Raw genomic sequence first — 19,626 nt, 5'->3', positions numbered from 1 at the left:
TCATATTTTATTCAACTTTTTCAAAAATAAATTATATTTTATTTAACTTTTTCTAAACAAATCATATTTTATTTAATTTTTTCTAAAAAGTCAAACCTCGAAATTCGCAAACAGAATAAAAATTTAATTTTGGTTTCAAAAATTCAACACCCAAACACACTACTCTCATAAAGATGTATCATATCACTAACACTTTCATAGAGACGTATCATATGACTATTCTATCACTAACAACTATTAATAAAGATAATACACAACTACTTAGGAATAACATGCTATCCCTTTATTCTCTATTATTATCTACTACTATAATCTTAATAGAAATAATATTCTCATTAGATAAATAACATCTCTGTAAACTCGTAACACTTTGCATTATGTAATTTTCCCAAACAATAAATAGGTTTTATTTTGTAACGACCTATCCTTAATCACATAATATTATTTGTTTTTGGCTTCTCCAAACCAGACATCCCAAGAGATCGTCCATCCTGGTATTATTCTCGCAGAAGTACGCTTAACTACGAAATTTTGATAGGTTCATAACCATCACGGCTTTAAAACGTATTGTGTTGAGAATGATTGTTTATCTTCGTTCCCAAACAATGTGAGACATCACATATTTTCGTTTCATTTTCCAGATTCATTTGTTTTTTAATTTAAAAAAGAGGATCCAATTTGGAAGAAATGACAAAATATATGCCATGAAGTCATCGAGCCCATGTTTCCAGCTCTTTGACATCACGTACTTGCCGTAAAAAAAGTTGATGGATAGGAATGAAAATAGTTAGACGCGTACATATCATCTTCCTTTTAGCCTAACCAACCACATTTCATTACATATGGACTAAGCCTACAGAGAACAGTTCCAAGGAGGCCCATCATTTTGTTCACATGCACTACCTTCTCCTTGCTTCTTCAGTACTGTACACAGAAGACTCTCTCTCTCTCTCTCTCTCTCTCTCTCTCTCTCTCTCTCTAAGAAAGATTAATCAAACTTGATTTCAACTTCACGCACATGCAGTTTAACTCTACTCCTCCTGCCAAAACAAAACAATGAAACGCATCCAAATCAGTTAAAAAAGAATTCAATACACCGTCAATAAAATGAAACTAAAATCTATTTATGAAATCGGATTCAAACTCAAAACTATTACTTTAATTACCATGGTAAATTAATGGACGTACAGTTCTTAAAATGATAGAAAAATAATTAATTTAATTCATATGCTAACGGTTAATATAAATAAATCAGCGAAGTTGTAAATGTTATGGGACTGGGCCGGATCTTCGTGATATGGTTTTTGCCCTAACCCAAACGGCTGATTGACTGATTATTAGAATTAATGAATAAAAAAAAAAAAAAAAAGATAACCAAAAGAAATTAAATTACTAATTTACTGGCCGCGGTAACTTGCCAGAGATTTAGTAACTCTTCGATCTGTTATGTAGAAATTTTGAAAGATAGGATCGGCGAGGAAAGATAGGAAAAGCAAATAGAAATTGAGTTTCTTTTAAGCTTGTGGTTTAACAAATATGATTACTTGAGGTGATTGTTCATTTTGCTTTTGGAAGTTTTTATATTTGTGTCCTTTTTCCTCCGTTTTTCTCAGTGTCCAACCGGAGAACACCAGCCAAAAGGAAGGAAAGGAAAAGAAAGCTTTAGGAGGAAAATAAAATACAGAAATTCAAGAACATAGAGATCAAGATTGAGAGAATGGATTGATTCAATTCAACAAACAAGAAGCTAACCTTGAAAGCACCACGTTTGGTTTGATTCAATGTAAAGCCCTGACGGTGGTGGTCTTCCTGCTGAGAGGCGAGTTCGGCAAGATCGGCTTCGAGAGTATCACAACGTCCATCTGCGCATCCACGTGATCGTGATGATGATGATGATGAAGAACAGAAAGATGGCCGTTCTCTTTGACGCCGAGACTGAAATCCTCGCCGAGGTGCAAGTCCTCCTCCCTGATCCTCAGGATCTGGCTGTGCACGTACTTTCCCCATTTACCCACCGACTTCGGCGACTCTTCCGTCTCCTCCAACTTCCGTTCATCCTTCGAGACCTTTCCGGCGAGATGACCGGACTGCACGCCCAGCCCCAGCGACGAGAGCTCCTTGGGTTTCTGAAGCTCAGAAACAGAGACAGAGACTCGTTCTTGCGACACGTTCACGGGCTTCACCGTCATGTTGGCTTCGTCTCCAATATCCCAAATACGCTACGTCCTACGGAGAGCAAAAATCAAGAAGAAAACCCTTTTTTCTCTCTCGTGTTGTGGTGTGGGTTTCGGGTACTCATTATAAAGGAGCGATACGGGGCGTTTCGTTTTTGTGAGGGAGGTTCGATTGGCGACACGTGGCTATTGGTAGGACAAATGATGAATATTTTTAAAAGGGGGGCACGAGTCCATGGGGCACATCAGGCCGTTGCCGTTTTGTTAGGAACAGGTCTTCATGATCACTGGCTGAATGCCACGTCACTACGACCTGTCTCACGCACTTGGGGTTATCAAAGAGACAAATCACAGGGATTAATCATCAACGCACTAGTCCGTCTTGGGGGTTTTGGTTATTTAAGTGTGAGAAGGGGATTGGTCCTTTGGCTTTGTGTCACGATCAGATCTGGCTTTGACAAGGATGATTGTGGCACAATCGCTTTTCGATGTCTAGGATCCAATGTATTTTTTTACTATTTTACCGTAGATTCAGTGGTCTTTACGTGGCGCAGAGGTTCACAAGCGATGGTGACCGTCTCTACATGATTTTGGGAGCGCTACGTAGATGCTAGGGACGCGTGGCATGCATAATTGCATGGGTGGCCTAACCTTAATTCGGAAGGATTTGTGAAGTGGAAGTTTCGGATGAAAATGGAAATGGAAATGTTTATAATATAAACGTGGTTGAGGTTCAATTGATTTTCCAAGGGGACCCAGGTGGACAGGTGGAGTCCTGTAGGGGAAGCCTTAACCAAAATTTGATTCAGTTTTTCAGATGAAACTTGTGATATGATGGTATATATCTTCCAAGCGTGCACGAGAGAGTTAAGATGCGTGTCGAACAAGAGTAGGAAAAAATGGATCGGATCTCTGGATTCTCAAATTACAACGCAATTTAGATAGGTTAGAAGGTGAGAGTTGCAAAACCCAACTTATTTTTCCCAGCTGCTCAAGGCAGGTGGACTGCAACCCACATACCTAGGACAAGTAAACTCGACACCTTGTAGAGATGGCCGATGGGTGATCCACACAGCCCCTTTATGTGGACTGCCCAACCGCAGGAATCCTAATCCGAAAAGAATAACCAAATCTACAAGTACAGACTCAACCTGGACAAACCTCGATTGATGACAACAGGGCTAAAAATCCCAAAACCCTAGCTCTCTCTCCACGACCATGACAAAACGGCCATGGGCTCAGGAATCTTATAAAAAAACAACTAAACTAGTGGCCGGAGCAAATCAAGTCTAACCATGATGACATTGCGCGATCTAGGTTATTTGCACTTCCTCCCATAGGCAAAACTGACATTGATTAGGAATGTTAATCAAGGCCAATCGGAAGTATGCAGAACTCAAGAATATACACAAGGCCTCGTTTGGTGAGCAAAATAAATATTCTATTAAAAATAAGAATAGTTATTATTGAAAATAATTAAAAATAAAATAAAATAAAATAATTATTCATATTCTTTATAATTGAAATTGAATCATAATTGAAATTGAATTAAAATTATTAAAAAGTGATTGATGTGATATTACAAAAATAAAAAAGAAATACATATAAAATTATAGTAGTCTGAGAGAGAACACGTGGTGGTGATGACGAACCAAACGAATACGCAGATGGCAAAAAGCTATCGATCACCATAAATATAACGCATAACGCTCCCACTCTTTTGAGTATTAACTCATTCAATCTGCTGCATTAAATATATATACAAAAGGGAATATAAATATATAAATACATACATATATACATACATATATATATATATATATATATATATATATATATGAGTAATGCTACATGTCATACTTATGTCCATCTTGTGTCCCTCTAAAAATGAGGTGGCTTTTAAAATCACCATTGAGCTTGTGATTGATCAAAATTGAATTTTGATCATATGGTGATTTTAAAAGCCACATCATTTTTAGAGGGACACAAGAGGGACATGGGTATGACGTTTAGAATTACTCATATATATATATATATATATATATATATATATATATATATATATATATATATATATATATATATATATATATATATATATATATATATCACCAGTACTCTGTTCGCGCAATAGATGCTATTTTAATGCACTGCCTCCTATTCGGCCAATTGGCTTCGGATGCCCAACTAGTACCGCTGCTTTCGTTTTCACCTTCCTTTCTATCTGTTGACCATTATATATAACCATTTTCTCCATAATAATAATAAAAGAAGACAAAAAGAAGAACCCGGGGGTGGCAGGACCACCCTCGGATCACCTCGTGGTTGACATCAAGCCTGTCGAGTCTCAACATATATGGATCTACAACGCCTAATAAAATATATAAAGGCATCACTCGCAAAATAATTTCATTAAAACAAAATCCCGGTGATCCAGACGAGTGCATTTGGGTTCCATTCCAAATAAATCAAAATGAAACATGTACCAAAATTCACTACGATTAAGATTTGGAAAAAAAAAAGTCGGGTAAGAAAACTTGAAACAAAAGATTGACACAGGCACAAAACAAGAAAAAACTCAAATAGTTCCTATGGGTTGGAGCTAGCCTAAGCTTTCATTCTTCATCCTCCTCATCTCCATCCCCACCACCAGCCTTCTTGGCAGCTGCCTTCTGGTTCTTTCGCTTCACTCTACCAGGGCGTCCACCTCCGAAGGGACTAGTGAGAGAGAAATCAATATGCTTCTGGGAATCAACTCTCACCATGAAAGATGGTATGTTAACCACCTGCCTCCCAACCCTGACAAGGAAAGAAGCGAATCAAATGGGAGATGTTTTTAGCATTTCTGAAAAAGTTAGTACATCATACAAATTGCTCATGCTCGATTACTTATAAAAACAAATAAAAAGTGCTCATGCCCAAACATGATTATGATAGGCAATAAAATAACTTGATCTCCACACTATGAAAATCATTATATAGCTTCAGACAATGAAACTTAAGACACTAAACATGAACCCAAGGTATAAAGCTCAAGCCCAACATGGATGGTGCTGAAAAGAACTAGTAACTCTAACATGGCTTGATTATGCTTAGGCAGGAATAATTGCATACTAATGCAAAAAGAGGTCAATCAGATAATCTGTAAAAAAAAAAGCCTATTAGTAAAGCTTTAAAGCAAGCTGCAAGAAGTAGCACACTAGTGCTTTACTAATATAATAGAAAGTAAAGATAGTCGGTTCTTTTCAGGAACAAAAGAAAATCAACATTTGATAGCTCTTCAGACGTTTCCAAAACTTGAGAAGTGAGAGAGGAACATCATAGTGCAGAAACAATCAAGGAATGTACACGTGTATGTGTCTTTCCTGAGAAATGCATTCTTTATATTGATACATGCCAGTGCATACACTTAATTTCTCTGCCAAACATAAAAAGAAAAATTAAGACATATATTTCTTGTTAGCTCAGCCTAACCACAATCAAGAATAGGATGGATGAATCAGAGCAAAGTTGTAATTGAATGGTCCACACGTAGGCTGTGTTTGGTACAATGGAATGATGATTCCTAAGAAACAGGAATGGGTATTACAAAGAATACAAGCAGCTGGAATGGAATCACCATTCCTATCATTTCATTTGGTGACTACACAGAGATGACTAAATTTTTTAATTGGATTTGAATCAAATTGTCCAAATTTCCTAAAATACCCTGGTTCTGCAAACTATTTCACCAGTCTTTTTTTTTGGCAAAAAAAATTCTCTATGGTGGCAGACCACCCCCAGTGCTTCGGGTTTGGGTTGTCGGCCATCCATGAAGATAAGATTTCTTTTCTCAATTAAAAAAGAAAAAGAAAAATAAAAAGAGATGTGTTTCACACGGAAACATTCAGCCATACATGCAATTTACAAGTGTCTATCCAAGTAGATTCAAAATCTAGAATGGGTTCAAAGATTCATAGCAGCCTAACATTCATCATTTCAACTGTCAGTGCAGTGAAAAAGGTCATAGAATTCATGAACAAAGACGAGTTTCATCCTTAGTGGTTCATTAAGTAACAACTCGATACAACAGAATACTCAATTATACAGTTTTGAAGTCCATAAACATACTACAAATTACACTATTGTGTACTCTTTAGCACAATATAACTAGCAAGCAAACTACTTTCACAGTGCACGTAAACATAAAAGGATAAAACAAACAGATTGAAGCAATGCTTTAGCCATTTTGTTGGGAACAACTAGAGTTTATACCTGATATGCCTCTGTCTAATAAGCACACGAGCATGATGAATAGACTTGGCCATACCCGACTTGAACACAAGGGTTTGCAGCCGGCGCTCAAGGAAGTTCTCCACAGTCAGAGCCAGGACATAATCAAGCTTGTTTTGGCTCTCATCCAAAAGTCCATACCTATTCATTCTTCTCAGAAGGGCTTCACCCTCAAAGATCCTGCGAGGATTCTTCTCATCCAAAGTGAGAAGTTCCCTGGCAGCATTACGGATGCGGCTCAAAGCATATTGAACCCTCCACAACTCCCTCTTACATCGGAGCCCATACTCTCCCACAAGCTTCAGCTCGTGGTCCAATCGCTCCTTCTCATATGGACGACGAGGCTTCTTGAAGGTCTTCCCATCTAAAACCACCCAACATTGCACATTACCAGTTAATACTCATTAAGAGCATAATCTAAGGTTTCAAACAAGTATAGCTTCGATTTAGTATCGTAAAGTTACAGATAATTAAGGTTACAATTGGGTTAATTAGACGCAAGAAATTCCAATAAAAAAAAAAAATCAAATCTTCCATAAAACAAAGTGGGAAGAGATGTGCTCTGCATCCTTCTCAGGTCCTTCTCCTATCTTTCTCTGTTGACATGACATTGTCATGTCCACGTTTAGATCAATCTTAATTGATAAGAAAATAAAAAAACCAATGGTGAGTTGATAATGACAAATTTGCGAAGAATATGGAAGGCCAAGAGAATAACATTTCTCAAGTTACAATAACCCAAATGAGGAAAGAAATCGATACCAAACTAGATTTGGGTCTCATGTTTTTATTGGCTGTCTTCGAAAACGAAAAAAAATGAATATATCCTTTCAACTATCCAGGTTATCGTAATAGGCACAGTGTAGGAGATTTTTCCTTGTATTCCAAATGTCCTTTTGTTTCTCCCCCGTTTTCTCGGCAAACAAACATAGCACATAGCCAGAAAAGATACAATAAGTTACAATGGCGAACTTGAAACACGAATTCAGTGAAAACCGTACTAATCAAAGAAAACAATGAACGAAATTACTAAAAGGAAAACATCACGTACAATTCCTATACCAATCAAAACGGCATTGCACAACAACTTAGCTCATAGAAAACCCTAACCTATACCAGATCTGAAAAAATACACAACGATATGCATACAAACGTATATTTTAGACAGAGAGCATACAGTTGCGGTAGAAACAGACGTGGACCATAGCTCCGTCGGCTTCCGATCAGGTGCGGAGCGTGCTGAGTGAAAAGGAGGGACGAGAAGACAGAAAATGAGAGAACGGTTCACTTAAATACGCAAACCCAAAACCCTAATTCCTTGACGCGAAATTACAAATTTGCCACATAATTAGGCTGTGTTTGTAGATGGGAAGACCATTCGGCCCATTTCGCTGGATCGGGTTTTGGGCTTATTTCTGCCGCTTAGCCCTATCTAGATTTTAGTTCTAAAATTACTCTAGCCCCTTTGAAATCCAAAAAGTAAAAACGATATGATTTTTTTTTTAACTTGGTATCGTATCGAAGGATCCGGCTTCAACTACAGCAGATTTGCTGTAAAAAAATAGAGAGCCCAGATTTATTTTTTCTAAACACTGTCGTTTCACTTAAGTGAAACAAAACTGACGTCTGACGTGCAATAAAACATCCATTTGAAGCAAGAGACGTCTTGCTTCAAACCAGTGGAATAACAATAAAAAGGATCCTACACACGTGCTTTTCACATTTTCTCAGGAACCAAATACAGAAGACTCTAATTTTCTCAGTGGCAGCAGACTCTTCAACTTGGCCGGAGATTGCTTCGAATTCTGGCCCCTGCATCCACCGTCGTCGCTGGAATATAGTGCTTCACGAACCGCTCGCACCTCGCCGGAACGGTGGACCAGTACCCAGCATTGTTGGTCTCGACGGATAACCTCTAGCTGTCTCAGTAAAGATCATTGTCTATCCGGATCTTGCGGTCACCGGAGGCCAATTGGATGATCGAATGGCAAACAGCAGCGAAGACAAGGCAGAGGAGGAAGAGGATGGCCGGGACGACGGATTGGCCGGAGGCCATTGCCAGAAATCCAATTAACTCAGTTCAGAGAGCCTCGGCTTGAAACAGGAAATAGGAAAATGGGAAACAGCAGTGGAGACAAGGCAGAGGAGGAAGAGGATGGTTGGGACGACGGATTGGCCGGAGGCCATTGCCGGAAATCCAAGGAACTCAGTTCGAAGAGCCTGAAAATGGGAAACAACAATGGAGACAAGGCAGAGGAGGAAGAGGATGGTTGGGACGACAGATTGGCTGGAGGTCATTGCCGAAAATCCAAGGAACTTAGCAGAGATAAACCAAGCAAGAGAGAAGACAGAACAAAACAACGTTGAAAATGATGAAATAAGAGTCTGCATGTTGAAATCAGATTAGAGAGTTTAAAAAAAAAAATTACTCTGTAGCATTCCTCAAAGAAAAATTACTCTCTTGTGTGAGTTGTCTCTGTTGCTCTCTCCACTCCCTCTCTGTAACGTGAATGGCCCGAACCTAAACTCTGAAGCTCTCCTCACTTTTTCAACTGTCTCTCTCTTTTGTTTTTCCAATATGATTTTTTTTTTTTTTTTTAAACTCTCTAATCTGATTTCAACATGCAGACTCTTACGAGGAATGCTACAGAGGGGACGTTCATCCGTCCCCTCTCCTCCTTTTATCATTAAACAAATCAAATTCAATAAAAAAGAAAACCAAAAACAAAGAAAAATGTACTTTTCTTTTGAATTTGATTTTTTTAATGTTAAAAGGAGGAGAGGGGACGGATGAACGTCCCCTCTGTAGCATTCCTCTTTTTCTTTTCTCTTTTCAAGCACTTTTCCTATCTTTAAACGGCGTCAAACGTTTGTTTCGCAGTGGGACTCAAACAACACACTTTTAAGTTAAGTGAAATCCGGCCCTTCACTTTTAAACTATAGCACTGTAGTGGGATCTCATGTCAAAATGCTTTTTTAAATTATGAATCTTTACCTTAAGGCCGACCTCTAAGATAGACTTAAGTTTTAGCGCAGCAACAGCACACTTGCAATGGCTTGAGAGAGAACAACTCAGCTCCGATAACCTCACAAAATAACTCTCTAAGCTCTAATGGAATTCAATACCGAATTTTTGCAGTTCTAAATGCCAGGGGCCTCTATTTATAGACTGAAGTTCAAATGGGCGACTGCTGTGAAATACTTGGGTGCCGTCCGGACGGTGGACATGGGCCGTCCGAACGGACAACTGTGCGACCAGAATTTTCGAGATTTTCGTTAAAAATCTTTATTGTTTGAGAGCCGCGTTCGGACGGTCGCACATCCGCTGCAAGTAATTTCCATATAAGGCTTCATGCGTCCGGACCAAGGGGAATTGACCGTCCGGACGGTTAATTTTCAACACGCATTTTCCATATCTGCTGCGCGCGCGTCCGGACCATAATAGTCAGGCATCCGGACGGTTGAAGTTGAATCCGCAATTTCCATATCTGTTGAACGCGCATCCAGACCATGCTGACAGACGTCCGGATGGTTGAATTTGAATTGCAATTCTTGCTTTAAGGAGAAGTGCGTCCGGACGGGAATCCACATCGTCCGGATGGTTGCAGCAATCTTTTCCATATATGAACTTGGAAAGAATCTGAAGCTTGGTCGAATATTGAGAGGCGTCCGAACGGGCTACTGAGACGTCCGGACAGATGCAAGCTGGAACAGAAGTTTCTCGATATAGTAAAGGGTCTGAACGGAAAACCACATCGTCTGGACGAATGATGCTTGGTCTGTCGGGCGTCCGGAAGACTGAAACTGTGGACAGATGAACATCCGGATGGGATGACATGTCGTCCAGATGGCTGGCAAGGAACCGAAATCTCTATCTTGCAAACAGTGCATAATCTTCTGAAGCACTTCTGAATAACGGAATCCCTGTTGAAAAGCATATTTACATACAAATGTTTTTGTTCAACAGAATGATGCAAATTACAAACTAACAATTACTTTCACCCCTACCAAATACCGAAATCATTTTCCATAAACTATTTTACGCTGAAATAAACTGAGCATAAAACACTTCTGTCAAAATCATTATCAAACATAATTTTAAATCCTATCAAATATCATCATTATCATATTTTCAATAGCTTCAATTTTATTTTAACTTTTGACCTGATGCAGCTTGAGCCGTATTTGATTTAGAACTTGAAAAATATAACTCAAACCCATTGATTTTTTTTTTTAATTCATTAACTCTCGTTAAAAAAAAAATATTACATCAACAAAGTGAAAAGGAAAGTATAATATATAAGGATTGGTTTGAGTATGAAGTTTATTTTAATTATATTTTATTATTTTTGTATTATATTTAAAATTACGAATACCCAAAAAACTTGCTTTTTGAAATTATGTTTGAATGTTTTAAAGAACTCGAGACATTTTTTTTTTAAAAAAAAAAAAAAAGTGAATAAAACCTTAATATAATTTGAATTTTAAAAAATAACCAAGACATATTTTTGAAAAATAATAAAATGGAAAAAGTATGCATAAACTCCTTAAACTATCACCTTAATGTCAATGTCCCCCTAACTACCAATTGTATCAATCTCCCCCCTAAACTACAGAAAAATGTCAATGATTCTTAATGACAAAAATACCATTCATAAAATTATTAAAATTAAAAAAAAACTAAAAAAATTATTTAAAAAATTTAAAATAACAAAAAACCATACCAAAAAAAAAAATAATAATAATAAAAAAAAAAAACTTTTTTTTTGTTTTTTTTAATATATCTTTTAGTTAGTTTTTCGTTTTTTTTTTTAAATATATATATATATCTTTCTTTCTTTTTTTTCTCTTTTTTTCCTTAATTTTTTTAAAAAATTTGTTTTTTAAATTTGTTTTTTTTTTTTTTGAAGTTTTTAGTTTTAGTTTTTTTTTTTTACCTAATTTATAAGGACATTTTTGGCTTTTTGAAAAAAAAAAAAATGGTCTTAAGAAGGACATTAACACATTTTGATAGTTTGATGGAAGACATTGACACAATCCGCAGTTTGGGGAGACATTGACAATTGAGTGATAGTTTAAAGAGAATATGTGTACTTTCATATAATAAAATATAATATATAATAAATTAAAAAAAAAAAAAAAGTGTTACCCAAATATGCCCTAATATTTATCTAAATCTGTCTTCTGGAGATATATATATATATTTTTTTTACCTAATTTATAAGGACATTTTTGGCTTTTTGAAAAAAAAAAATGGTCTTAAGAAGGACATTGACACATTTTGATAGTTTGATGGAGGACATTGACACAATCTGCAGTTTGGGGAGACATTGACAATTGAGTGATAGTTTAAAGAAAATATGTGTACTTTCATATAATAAAATATAATATATAATAAATTAAAAAAAAAAAAGTGTTACCCAAACATGCCCTAACATTTATCTAAATCTGTCTTCCGGAGATAGTTCAATCGGCCGGAGACCATGCCTTATGAAAATGAAGTCACTAATTCGATTTTTTCTCTCCTTTTGTGTGGACATGTTAAAAAAAAATTATATAAATCTCAAGACTAATATTCGTAACTCAAAGGACAAGTACTAATTTAAGTGAAATTCCATTGAGTAAATTAATACTCAATAATAATTAAAAAAAAAATGACAAATATATAAAAATTATGTAATTGATTTCCCCATTATATATATATATGGTGTATGGATTATTACAGAAAATACTGAGACATAGAAGCCGAGATAAGACTCCCGATCAACTACAAATCACCTACTAAATATATTTATATTTAAAATTTAAAGCTTTTGGAAATGACCAAGCAAGCCATGATCCAATGTAAACCAACAACCGAAGGACTGTGACTTGTCATATCTTGCACTCATTCTGATTTGTTATGTTTATCCGACGGTGGGGCCGCTTTCGGAGATGCACAAGGCCGAAAGGAGTAGCCAAATGTCAACTATCGAAGACTTTCAAATCTCAGAACCAGATGACGACAAAGGCAAGATCATAAATCAACAACTACTAATTACCAATTTTTATATCATCTATTGTAAATTCATTTGAAAAACCATATTTCACGTCAAATTTTAATTTTACTCAATCGTCTTCTTCTTCTTCTTCTTTTTTCCTTTGACAAATACAAGGGAAAAATAAGGATGAGGGCGATTTACGATAAAATAAAAAATACAAGCACAAGAAAGTAGAGACATTAAAAATAGTGTTGATTATAAAATTAGAGACGATTCAATTATTAATGTTATAAACAACTTTTTTTAAAAAAAAAAAAAAAAAAAAAACGTTTGACATGTAAAATAAATCATTATAATGGAATGACTATTGATTTGTTTGGTTGCACGTTATGTTTAAGACTATTTTCTTAAATTGATGAATAATTATTTTTTCCTGAACATAATGAGTTTTCAACATTAATTTTTTTTTTTTTTATGCAAAACAACAAATTTATATGAAAAAACGAATAAAAAAAAATAAAATTCTAAACCTAAAATTTATACAACCCTACCCGGGTAATTTACTCCCTGCTTGCTGATTTTGCCTAGTCCGACCAACCATTTTATGGCATGTGTCGTCTTACTGGTACCATCCAAGAATTACTCACCACTTGATTCAATCTAACATAATATGAAGTAATTGTGTCTCATCTCAATGCTCCTTAGAAACCTGATATCATAGATCAGAAAAAAGAAAAAAAGAAAAGAAAAAGAGAACGGAGTGAAATTTGGGGGTTTAGGATGGTGCGACTATGATTATATTATAGTTGAGCTGAATTGAGTTTGAGACTGTTGAATTCGGCTTGAATACATAAAATAGGGGCTCAAGCTCGAGCCGAGTTTTGAAGGGTTGTTCGAATTCAACTTGTTAAGAGCCGAGCTCGAACTCGGCTAGCTTAACAAGTCGAGCCTCCAATCAAGCTCGAGCTCAAAAGTTTTATAATAATTTTTATTTCAAAAAATTAAAAAAAAAAAATGAAAATGAAAATTTTGTACAATTTTAACTTTGATTTATATTTCATACTCTAAATGAAACGTTTGTAATATTACATATATTATATTTACTTTGTTAATATTTATACACGATAATTATATAATCTTATATTTATAAAACTTATTTTTATACATATATATTAATAAATATGAATACTATATATGTATACACAAGAGTGAGCTAACGATTCAAGCCGAACAAGTCGAATCGAACTTATACAAGTCGAGCTCACGCGTTTTGTTCTAGTTGAGTCGAATTTATACAAGTATGTCTCATTTAATATACGAACGGATTATTGTGTTCACGAACGGCTCATTTATTTTTCGAACCGAGACCGAATCAAGCTTAACCAAGACGAGTCAAACCGAGTTCACGAGAAACTAGGCTCATCTACCACCCCTAGGTGCGACCATTCTCGATGTTCTGTAGCGTGGCTGACCACCCAAATAATGTTTTGATTTTTCTTTTTTATTATTATTATATAAATATTAAGAATTTTAATTTTAATTCTAATTAAAAAATTATGTATCGCCACATAACTAAAGAATATGAATGATTCTTCCTTGTAATTCTATTCATAATTATTCCTATTCCTAAGGCTATGACCATTTTGTCTACCAAATGTAGCTTAATAAAAGTCATGCAGTAGAAACGATTTGACTGCAACATATACATACTATATATTTATTATAAAATTATTTAACAATATTGATGTGACATTTTAAATTCATAATTGATTTTTTTTTACTTAACATAAATTAATCACAAAGTTAATTGAAAATGAAAGCCAACTTTATTAAATAAATGTTGGATATAATTATAATATCTCACTTTGTTCCAAAAAAAAAAAAAAAAAAATCACGTTCTTACTTCTAAAATATCGGACTGTAATAATTTGATAAAGTTCTCTAGAGTATTTCTCTATTTTTTTTTAGAAAAATTATATGTGTGAATCTTTCGCCGTATTGCGATCGGTTTTAAAAACAGACTCAACTCTCAAGGCTTCTCTTTTTCGTCTCAAACTTCGTTTTGCTCTCGCAAGCGTAACCCTAATATTCCATTTCTTGACCTCAGAAACCCTATTCTCAACGTGATTCGAGCCAAAAGCTAGGGGTTTCTCTTGGGATCCAATTTCCGTCTCAATCGGGTTTCATGGGTTCGAATTGACGCTTCGGGGGGCTAATTTGGGTTCGGTTCGGATTGTTACCGAGAATCAGAGTCTTGTGGTGGTTGTAGGGTTTGTGAGAGAGCTGTAATCGGAGAAGATGAGCGCTCCCAAGAAGAAGAACTTCCAGATAGAGGCGTTCAAGCACCGGGTCGTGGTGGATCCGAAGTATCCCGAGAAGACGTGGAAGATTCTGGAGCATGCGATCCATGAGATTTACAATCATAATGCTAGCGGGCTCAGCTTCGAAGAGCTTTATAGGTTTTGCAGCTTTTGCCCCTTTGTTTTACATAATTGCTCAGCTAATTAATTTTTTTTTTTTAAAGTTTAGGAATGAGATTAATTAATTTCTGTACTTTTTAAAAAAAAATTATTTTGGTGATGATCAAGAACATATTTAATGAATTTTTGGGCTTTGATTATTATTCTATTTTTATATTTCAAGATTGACCTGGATAATGTTTGATAATGAATGGGTCTTTTTGCCCCTTGCTTTGTTTTGGTAAAAGATTGGAGTGATTCGTAAAGAAATAAAAATAAAAAAAAGAAAAGCTTGGACATGGATGAGAAGTGCATTAATGTAGGATATCATAAGGTCCGAAGTATGTAAGAGAGTAGATCGAACTTTGGTTTATGCATTTGGAAACAGAAGAAAAAAAGATTGACACTGATGCAGAAAATGTTACTTGCTGTTGCGTGCGTAAATTTGAACCTGTTGGAAGCATGCCATTTTCAAGTCAATAACCCATGTCAGTTTGGTGTCACTTTATATCTGATTTGTTCCAAGACTAGTCGAAGATAGTTTCAATTTTAGGAGACTTCAGTGGTATCTCTGTGTGCTGCTAGTTGTATTCAGTGTGCTTTTATTCCTCTGATGCAGTGTTCCCTATGAGGTTTCTCACCATGTTGTATTTTATTTCTTCTTTTAGCTATATGTTTCACAGATATACCTTTTAATGGTTTTACTGGAGCGCAATAGGTGGTTTTCCTGTGATATATTGATGGACTCTCTCTCTGTCCTCCACCCCCTTTCCACCTATTTTTCCTACATGATACTGTGTCCGCAGAGATATTCTCTCTTCTTCTTCTTCTTCTTCTTCTTCTTTTTTTTTTTTTTTTTTTTTTTTTTTTTTTCACTTAATTTCCTCCCTGATCTTTAATCCCTTTTTTTTTCCACTTCTAAGATGAGCGGCTGATATCTTTCCTTCCCACCCAACTTTGCGTTTTCTGATTTTTAAGATTCTGAATACATTCAGGAATGCTTACAACATGGTGCTGCACAAATTTGGAGAAAAACTCTACTCTGGACTTGTGACAACTATGACTTCGCATCTAAGTGAAATATCTAAATCGATTGAAGCTGCCCAGGGAGAGTTATTTTTGGAAGAGCTGAACAGGAAATGGGCAGATCATAACAAGGCATTGCAAATGATCCGAGATATATTGATGTACATGGATAGGACTTTCATCCCAAGCACCCACAAAACCCCGGTTCATGAGCTTGGGTTGAATTTATGGAGAGATGTTGTTATACACTCCAGCAAAACCCAGACTAGGCTTCGGGACACACTTCTTGAGCTTGTGCATAGAGAAAGGAATGGTGAAGTTATAAATAGGGGTTTGATGAGGAATATTATAAAGATGCTAATGGATTTAGGTTCTTCTGTTTACCAAGAAGACTTTGAGCACCATTTTCTTGAAGTTTCAGCTGATTTTTACCGTCTTGAGTCTCAACAGTTCATTGAGTGTTGTGATTGTGGGGATTATCTAAAAAAGGCTGAGAGGCGTCTAAATGAAGAAATGGAGAGAGTGTCCCATTATTTGGACACAAGAAGTTTAGACAAGATAACTAATGTGGTCGAAAAGGAGATGATTGAAAGTCACATGCAGAGACTTGTCCATATGGAGAACTCGGGCATAGTTAACATGCTTGTGAATGACAAATATGAGGACTTGGGAAGGATGTATAACTTGTTTCGCAGGGTGCCCACAGGACTCTCAATAGTAAGGGATGTCATGACTTCATACATTCGGGATACTGGTAAGCAGCTAGTTACTGATCCGGAAAGGTTGAGGGATCCTGTAGACTTTGTGCAGCGTCTATTGGATTTAAAGGATAAATATGACAAAATCATCAGTTTGGCTTTTAGCAATGACAAGACATTCCAGAATGCTTTGAATTCCTCTTTTGAGTACTTCATTAATTTGAACACTCGGTCCCCAGAATTCATTTCTTTGTTTGTGGATGACAAGCTCCGTAAAGGACTGAGAGGGGTTAGTGAGGAGGATGTGGAGGTTGTACTGGACAAGGTCATGATGCTTTTCCGTTACCTCCAAGAGAAAGACGTATTTGAGAAGTATTACAAGCAACATTTGGCCAAGAGGCTTCTTGCAGGGAAAACTGTCTCTGATGATGCAGAAAGAAGTTTGATTGTTAAGCTTAAAACAGAATGTGGATATCAGTTTACATCTAAACTGGAAGGTATGTTCACTGATATGAAGACCTCTCAGGATACAATGCAGGGCTTCTATGCGAGCCATGGCCCTGAGTTAGGGGATTGCCCCACTTTAGCCGTCCAGGTGCTCACTACAGGTTCGTGGCCAACTCAACCAAGTGCTACATGCAACCTTCCAGCAGAAATCCTAGGGGTATGTGAGAAGTTCAGGAGTTATTATCTTGGCACTCATACTGGGCGTAGGCTGTCTTGGCAAACAAATATGGGTACTGCTGATTTGAAAGCAACCTTTGGGAAGGGCCAGAAGCATGAGCTGAATGTTTCCACCTACCAGATGTGTGTACTTATGCTTTTCAATAATGGAGATCGCTTGACTTATAAAGAGATTGACCAAGCCACGGAGATACCTGCCTCAGACTTGAAGAGATGTCTACAGTCCCTGGCCTGTGTCAAGGGGAAGAATGTTCTGCGGAAGGAGCCTATGAGCAAGGACATAGCGGAGGATGATGCCTTCTTCTTCAACGAAAAGTTCACAAGCAAGCTGTACAAGGTAAAAATAGGTACTGTCGTTGCACAGAGGGAGTCCGAACCTGAAAATCAGGAAACGCGGCAGAGAGTGGAGGAAGATAGGAAGCCCCAGATTGAGGCAGCGATTGTGAGGATCATGAAGTCAAGGCGGATGCTAGATCATAATAACATTGTTGCTGAGGTCACGAAGCAGCTGCAGGCGCGGTTCTTGCCCAACCCTGTTATTATAAAAAAACGAATTGAATCCCTCATTGAGAGAGAGTTTTTGGAGAGGGATAAAAATGATAGGAAAATGTATCGGTACCTTGCTTGAAGAAATTCTATGATTGTCTCATTTTGTCAAGGTATATTGGGCAAGGCCCGGGTGGTTGTACCCTCCATTTATTTTAAATGAAGATTGTCCTTGAATTACTCAAGGCGTGGATGGGTTTCAATGAATTCCATTTAGTGCATCTTTGCTCCGTAGAATCTATGAGCTCTCTCCTCTTCATTGAACTCTTTGAGGCCTAGGTTGGAAGATGGGATTTAGTGAGTGCTTTCTGCTTCTGCCTCCAATTTCTGATCCTGGGGGTCCTTGTTATTTTCTCAGTCGAAGGTTGCTATGAACTCTTGGAACACATTCAGTCCCACAGGCAAACTTCTGGGCAGAATGGGGTAGCTCTACTAGTTGTTTGAAGCTCTGAATTGTCTAATTTACTTCTCAATCTTTCCGTATCTTCATGTTGTTCCATTTGCTCATAGAATTATCAATGTGTTATTTCTGTGGAAAAACCTTGTTAAATGAGCAGAAGAAAACGTCGCTTTGTAACTTGTAAAAGCATAAAAAGTGGAGACCTTGTACAGCATCTATGAACTATTTGGGTTTTTTTTTTCTTGTGGCTACAAAATAGGTAAGTCTCCAATTTGATTTAGGTCCTGGCTATCAGTTAATTCAGCTAAATTTGGTTCTGCACCACGATATGATTTCGAAAAGGAAAAAAGTTTGACAAAATCAATAAACTGGGTTTGTTGGTTTCTCGTAATAAAAGTCAGCCCATCAAAAGTTGGAGGAATGTTAGATATTTAAACAAATTTTTTTTTTAGAATTTGGTTATAAAAGTAAATATTGTGATGTCAAGCATTTCTCCAAAAGTTGAGCCTTCCCGACCTTACAATTAGATTTTGTTCGGTTTACAAAATGAGTATTTCATTAGAAAAATTAATAGTTATTACTGAGAAAAAATGAGTGCGATCAAATAGTTTTTTCACATTTTTTAGTTTGATGATAAACAATATATGTCATAATTGGAATTGAATCAAAATTACTAAAAAACTTAACAAGAATTTTTTTTTTTTTTTTTTTTTAATTTTTTCTAAAATTGAAATTAAAAAACATTTAATTGTTGTGGGTGGCTGGCCACCCACAGAAGAACTTAGGGTTGGCTACATCACCCCCAGATCACCTCGTGTGTCTACTATGAGGTGATTTGGGGGTGGTGTGGCCACCCTCAGTGACATTGGGGAGGGCCTGTGTGTCCACCACAGAGCCTCTCGAGGGTAGCCAAGGCCCTCCCCAATGTCATTGAGAGTGGCCACATCAACCCCATATCACCTCGTGTGTCTACCACGAGGTGATTCGGGAGTAGTATGACCACCCTCAGTGACATTGGGGAGGGCCTTGGCCACCCCCGAAAGGCTTTATGGTGGTATCGGCCACACCCAGCCCCAACCGAATGTGGCCAGGCTACCCTTAGTAAGCATTGGAGGTGGCCAAGGCAACCCCCAAATTCAACTGGGGTGGTGTGGCCTCCTACAAACAGTAGCATCAACATTCTAATTTAATTTATTTTTAAGGGTTGAAGGGTTCAAATATAAAAATTAAAAATTGGTTTTCTTTTTTAAAAAAAAAAAAAATTCTTTTCCCGAAAAACATTGTCTATTACTTAAGAAATAACTATTTCTCTAATTTTTTAGAGGAAATGGTATTGTTACTCTTTGAAAGATAATAGATCCTTACAAAATAAAAGAATAGTTATTC

General features: G+C 36.6%; 3 protein-coding genes across 3 annotated transcripts; 1 reads left to right on the top strand and 2 right to left on the bottom strand.

The window, feature by feature from the left end:
- Positions 1–774: 774 nt before the first annotated feature.
- On the bottom strand, positions 775–2,272 carry LOC133861502 (uncharacterized). Its single transcript, XM_062297288.1, has 2 exons — positions 1,753–2,272; positions 775–1,040 (listed from the first exon to the last, which is right to left on the bottom strand). The coding sequence occupies exon 1, from the start codon at positions 2,187–2,189 to the stop codon at positions 1,779–1,781; it is 411 nt and encodes a 136-aa protein (XP_062153272.1). The 5' UTR covers positions 2,190–2,272; the 3' UTR covers positions 775–1,040; positions 1,753–1,778.
- Positions 2,273–4,554: 2,282 nt separating this feature from the next.
- Positions 4,555–7,759, bottom strand: LOC133859711 (small ribosomal subunit protein uS4y). The gene is made up of 3 exons (XM_062295224.1): positions 7,624–7,759; positions 6,429–6,810; positions 4,555–4,973 (listed from the first exon to the last, which is right to left on the bottom strand). Exons 1-3 carry the CDS (start codon positions 7,649–7,651, stop codon positions 4,790–4,792), a joined length of 594 nt encoding a protein of 197 aa, XP_062151208.1. The 5' UTR covers positions 7,652–7,759; the 3' UTR covers positions 4,555–4,789.
- Positions 7,760–14,412: 6,653 nt separating this feature from the next.
- LOC133859710 (cullin-3A-like) lies at positions 14,413–18,480 on the top strand. Its single transcript, XM_062295223.1, has 2 exons — positions 14,413–14,886; positions 15,882–18,480. Exons 1-2 carry the CDS (start codon positions 14,726–14,728, stop codon positions 17,920–17,922), a joined length of 2,202 nt encoding a protein of 733 aa, XP_062151207.1. The 5' UTR covers positions 14,413–14,725; the 3' UTR covers positions 17,923–18,480.
- The last annotated feature ends 1,146 nt before the right edge of the window (positions 18,481–19,626 follow it).

This window comes from Alnus glutinosa, chromosome 2 (genome assembly GCF_958979055.1).
Source record: "Alnus glutinosa chromosome 2, dhAlnGlut1.1, whole genome shotgun sequence".
Classification (NCBI taxonomy): domain Eukaryota; kingdom Viridiplantae; phylum Streptophyta; class Magnoliopsida; order Fagales; family Betulaceae; genus Alnus; species Alnus glutinosa.
Note: the sequence above shows the minus strand (reverse complement) of the source record. Positions and strands in the feature narration are given on the sequence as shown.

Bases quoted from the DNA above. Each gene is read 5' to 3' on its own strand.
- LOC133861502 (XM_062297288.1), bottom strand. From the start codon at position 2,189: ATGACGGTGAAGCCCGTGAACGTGTCGCAAGAACGAGTCTCTGTCTCT.
- LOC133859710 (XM_062295223.1), top strand. From the start codon at position 14,726: ATGAGCGCTCCCAAGAAGAAGAACTTCCAGATAGAGGCGTTCAAGCAC. The intron at 14,887-15,881 runs GTTTTGCAGCTT...GAATACATTCAG, and splicing joins AGCTTCGAAGAGCTTTATAG to GAATGCTTACAACATGGTGC.
- LOC133859711 (XM_062295224.1), bottom strand. From the start codon at position 7,651: ATGGTCCACGTCTGTTTCTACCGCAACT. The intron at 6,811-7,623 runs GTATGCTCTCTG...GGGTGGTTTTAG, and splicing joins CGTCTGTTTCTACCGCAACT to ATGGGAAGACCTTCAAGAAG. The intron at 4,974-6,428 runs GTATAAACTCTA...TTTCCTTGTCAG, and splicing joins ATTAGACAGAGGCATATCAG to GGTTGGGAGGCAGGTGGTTA.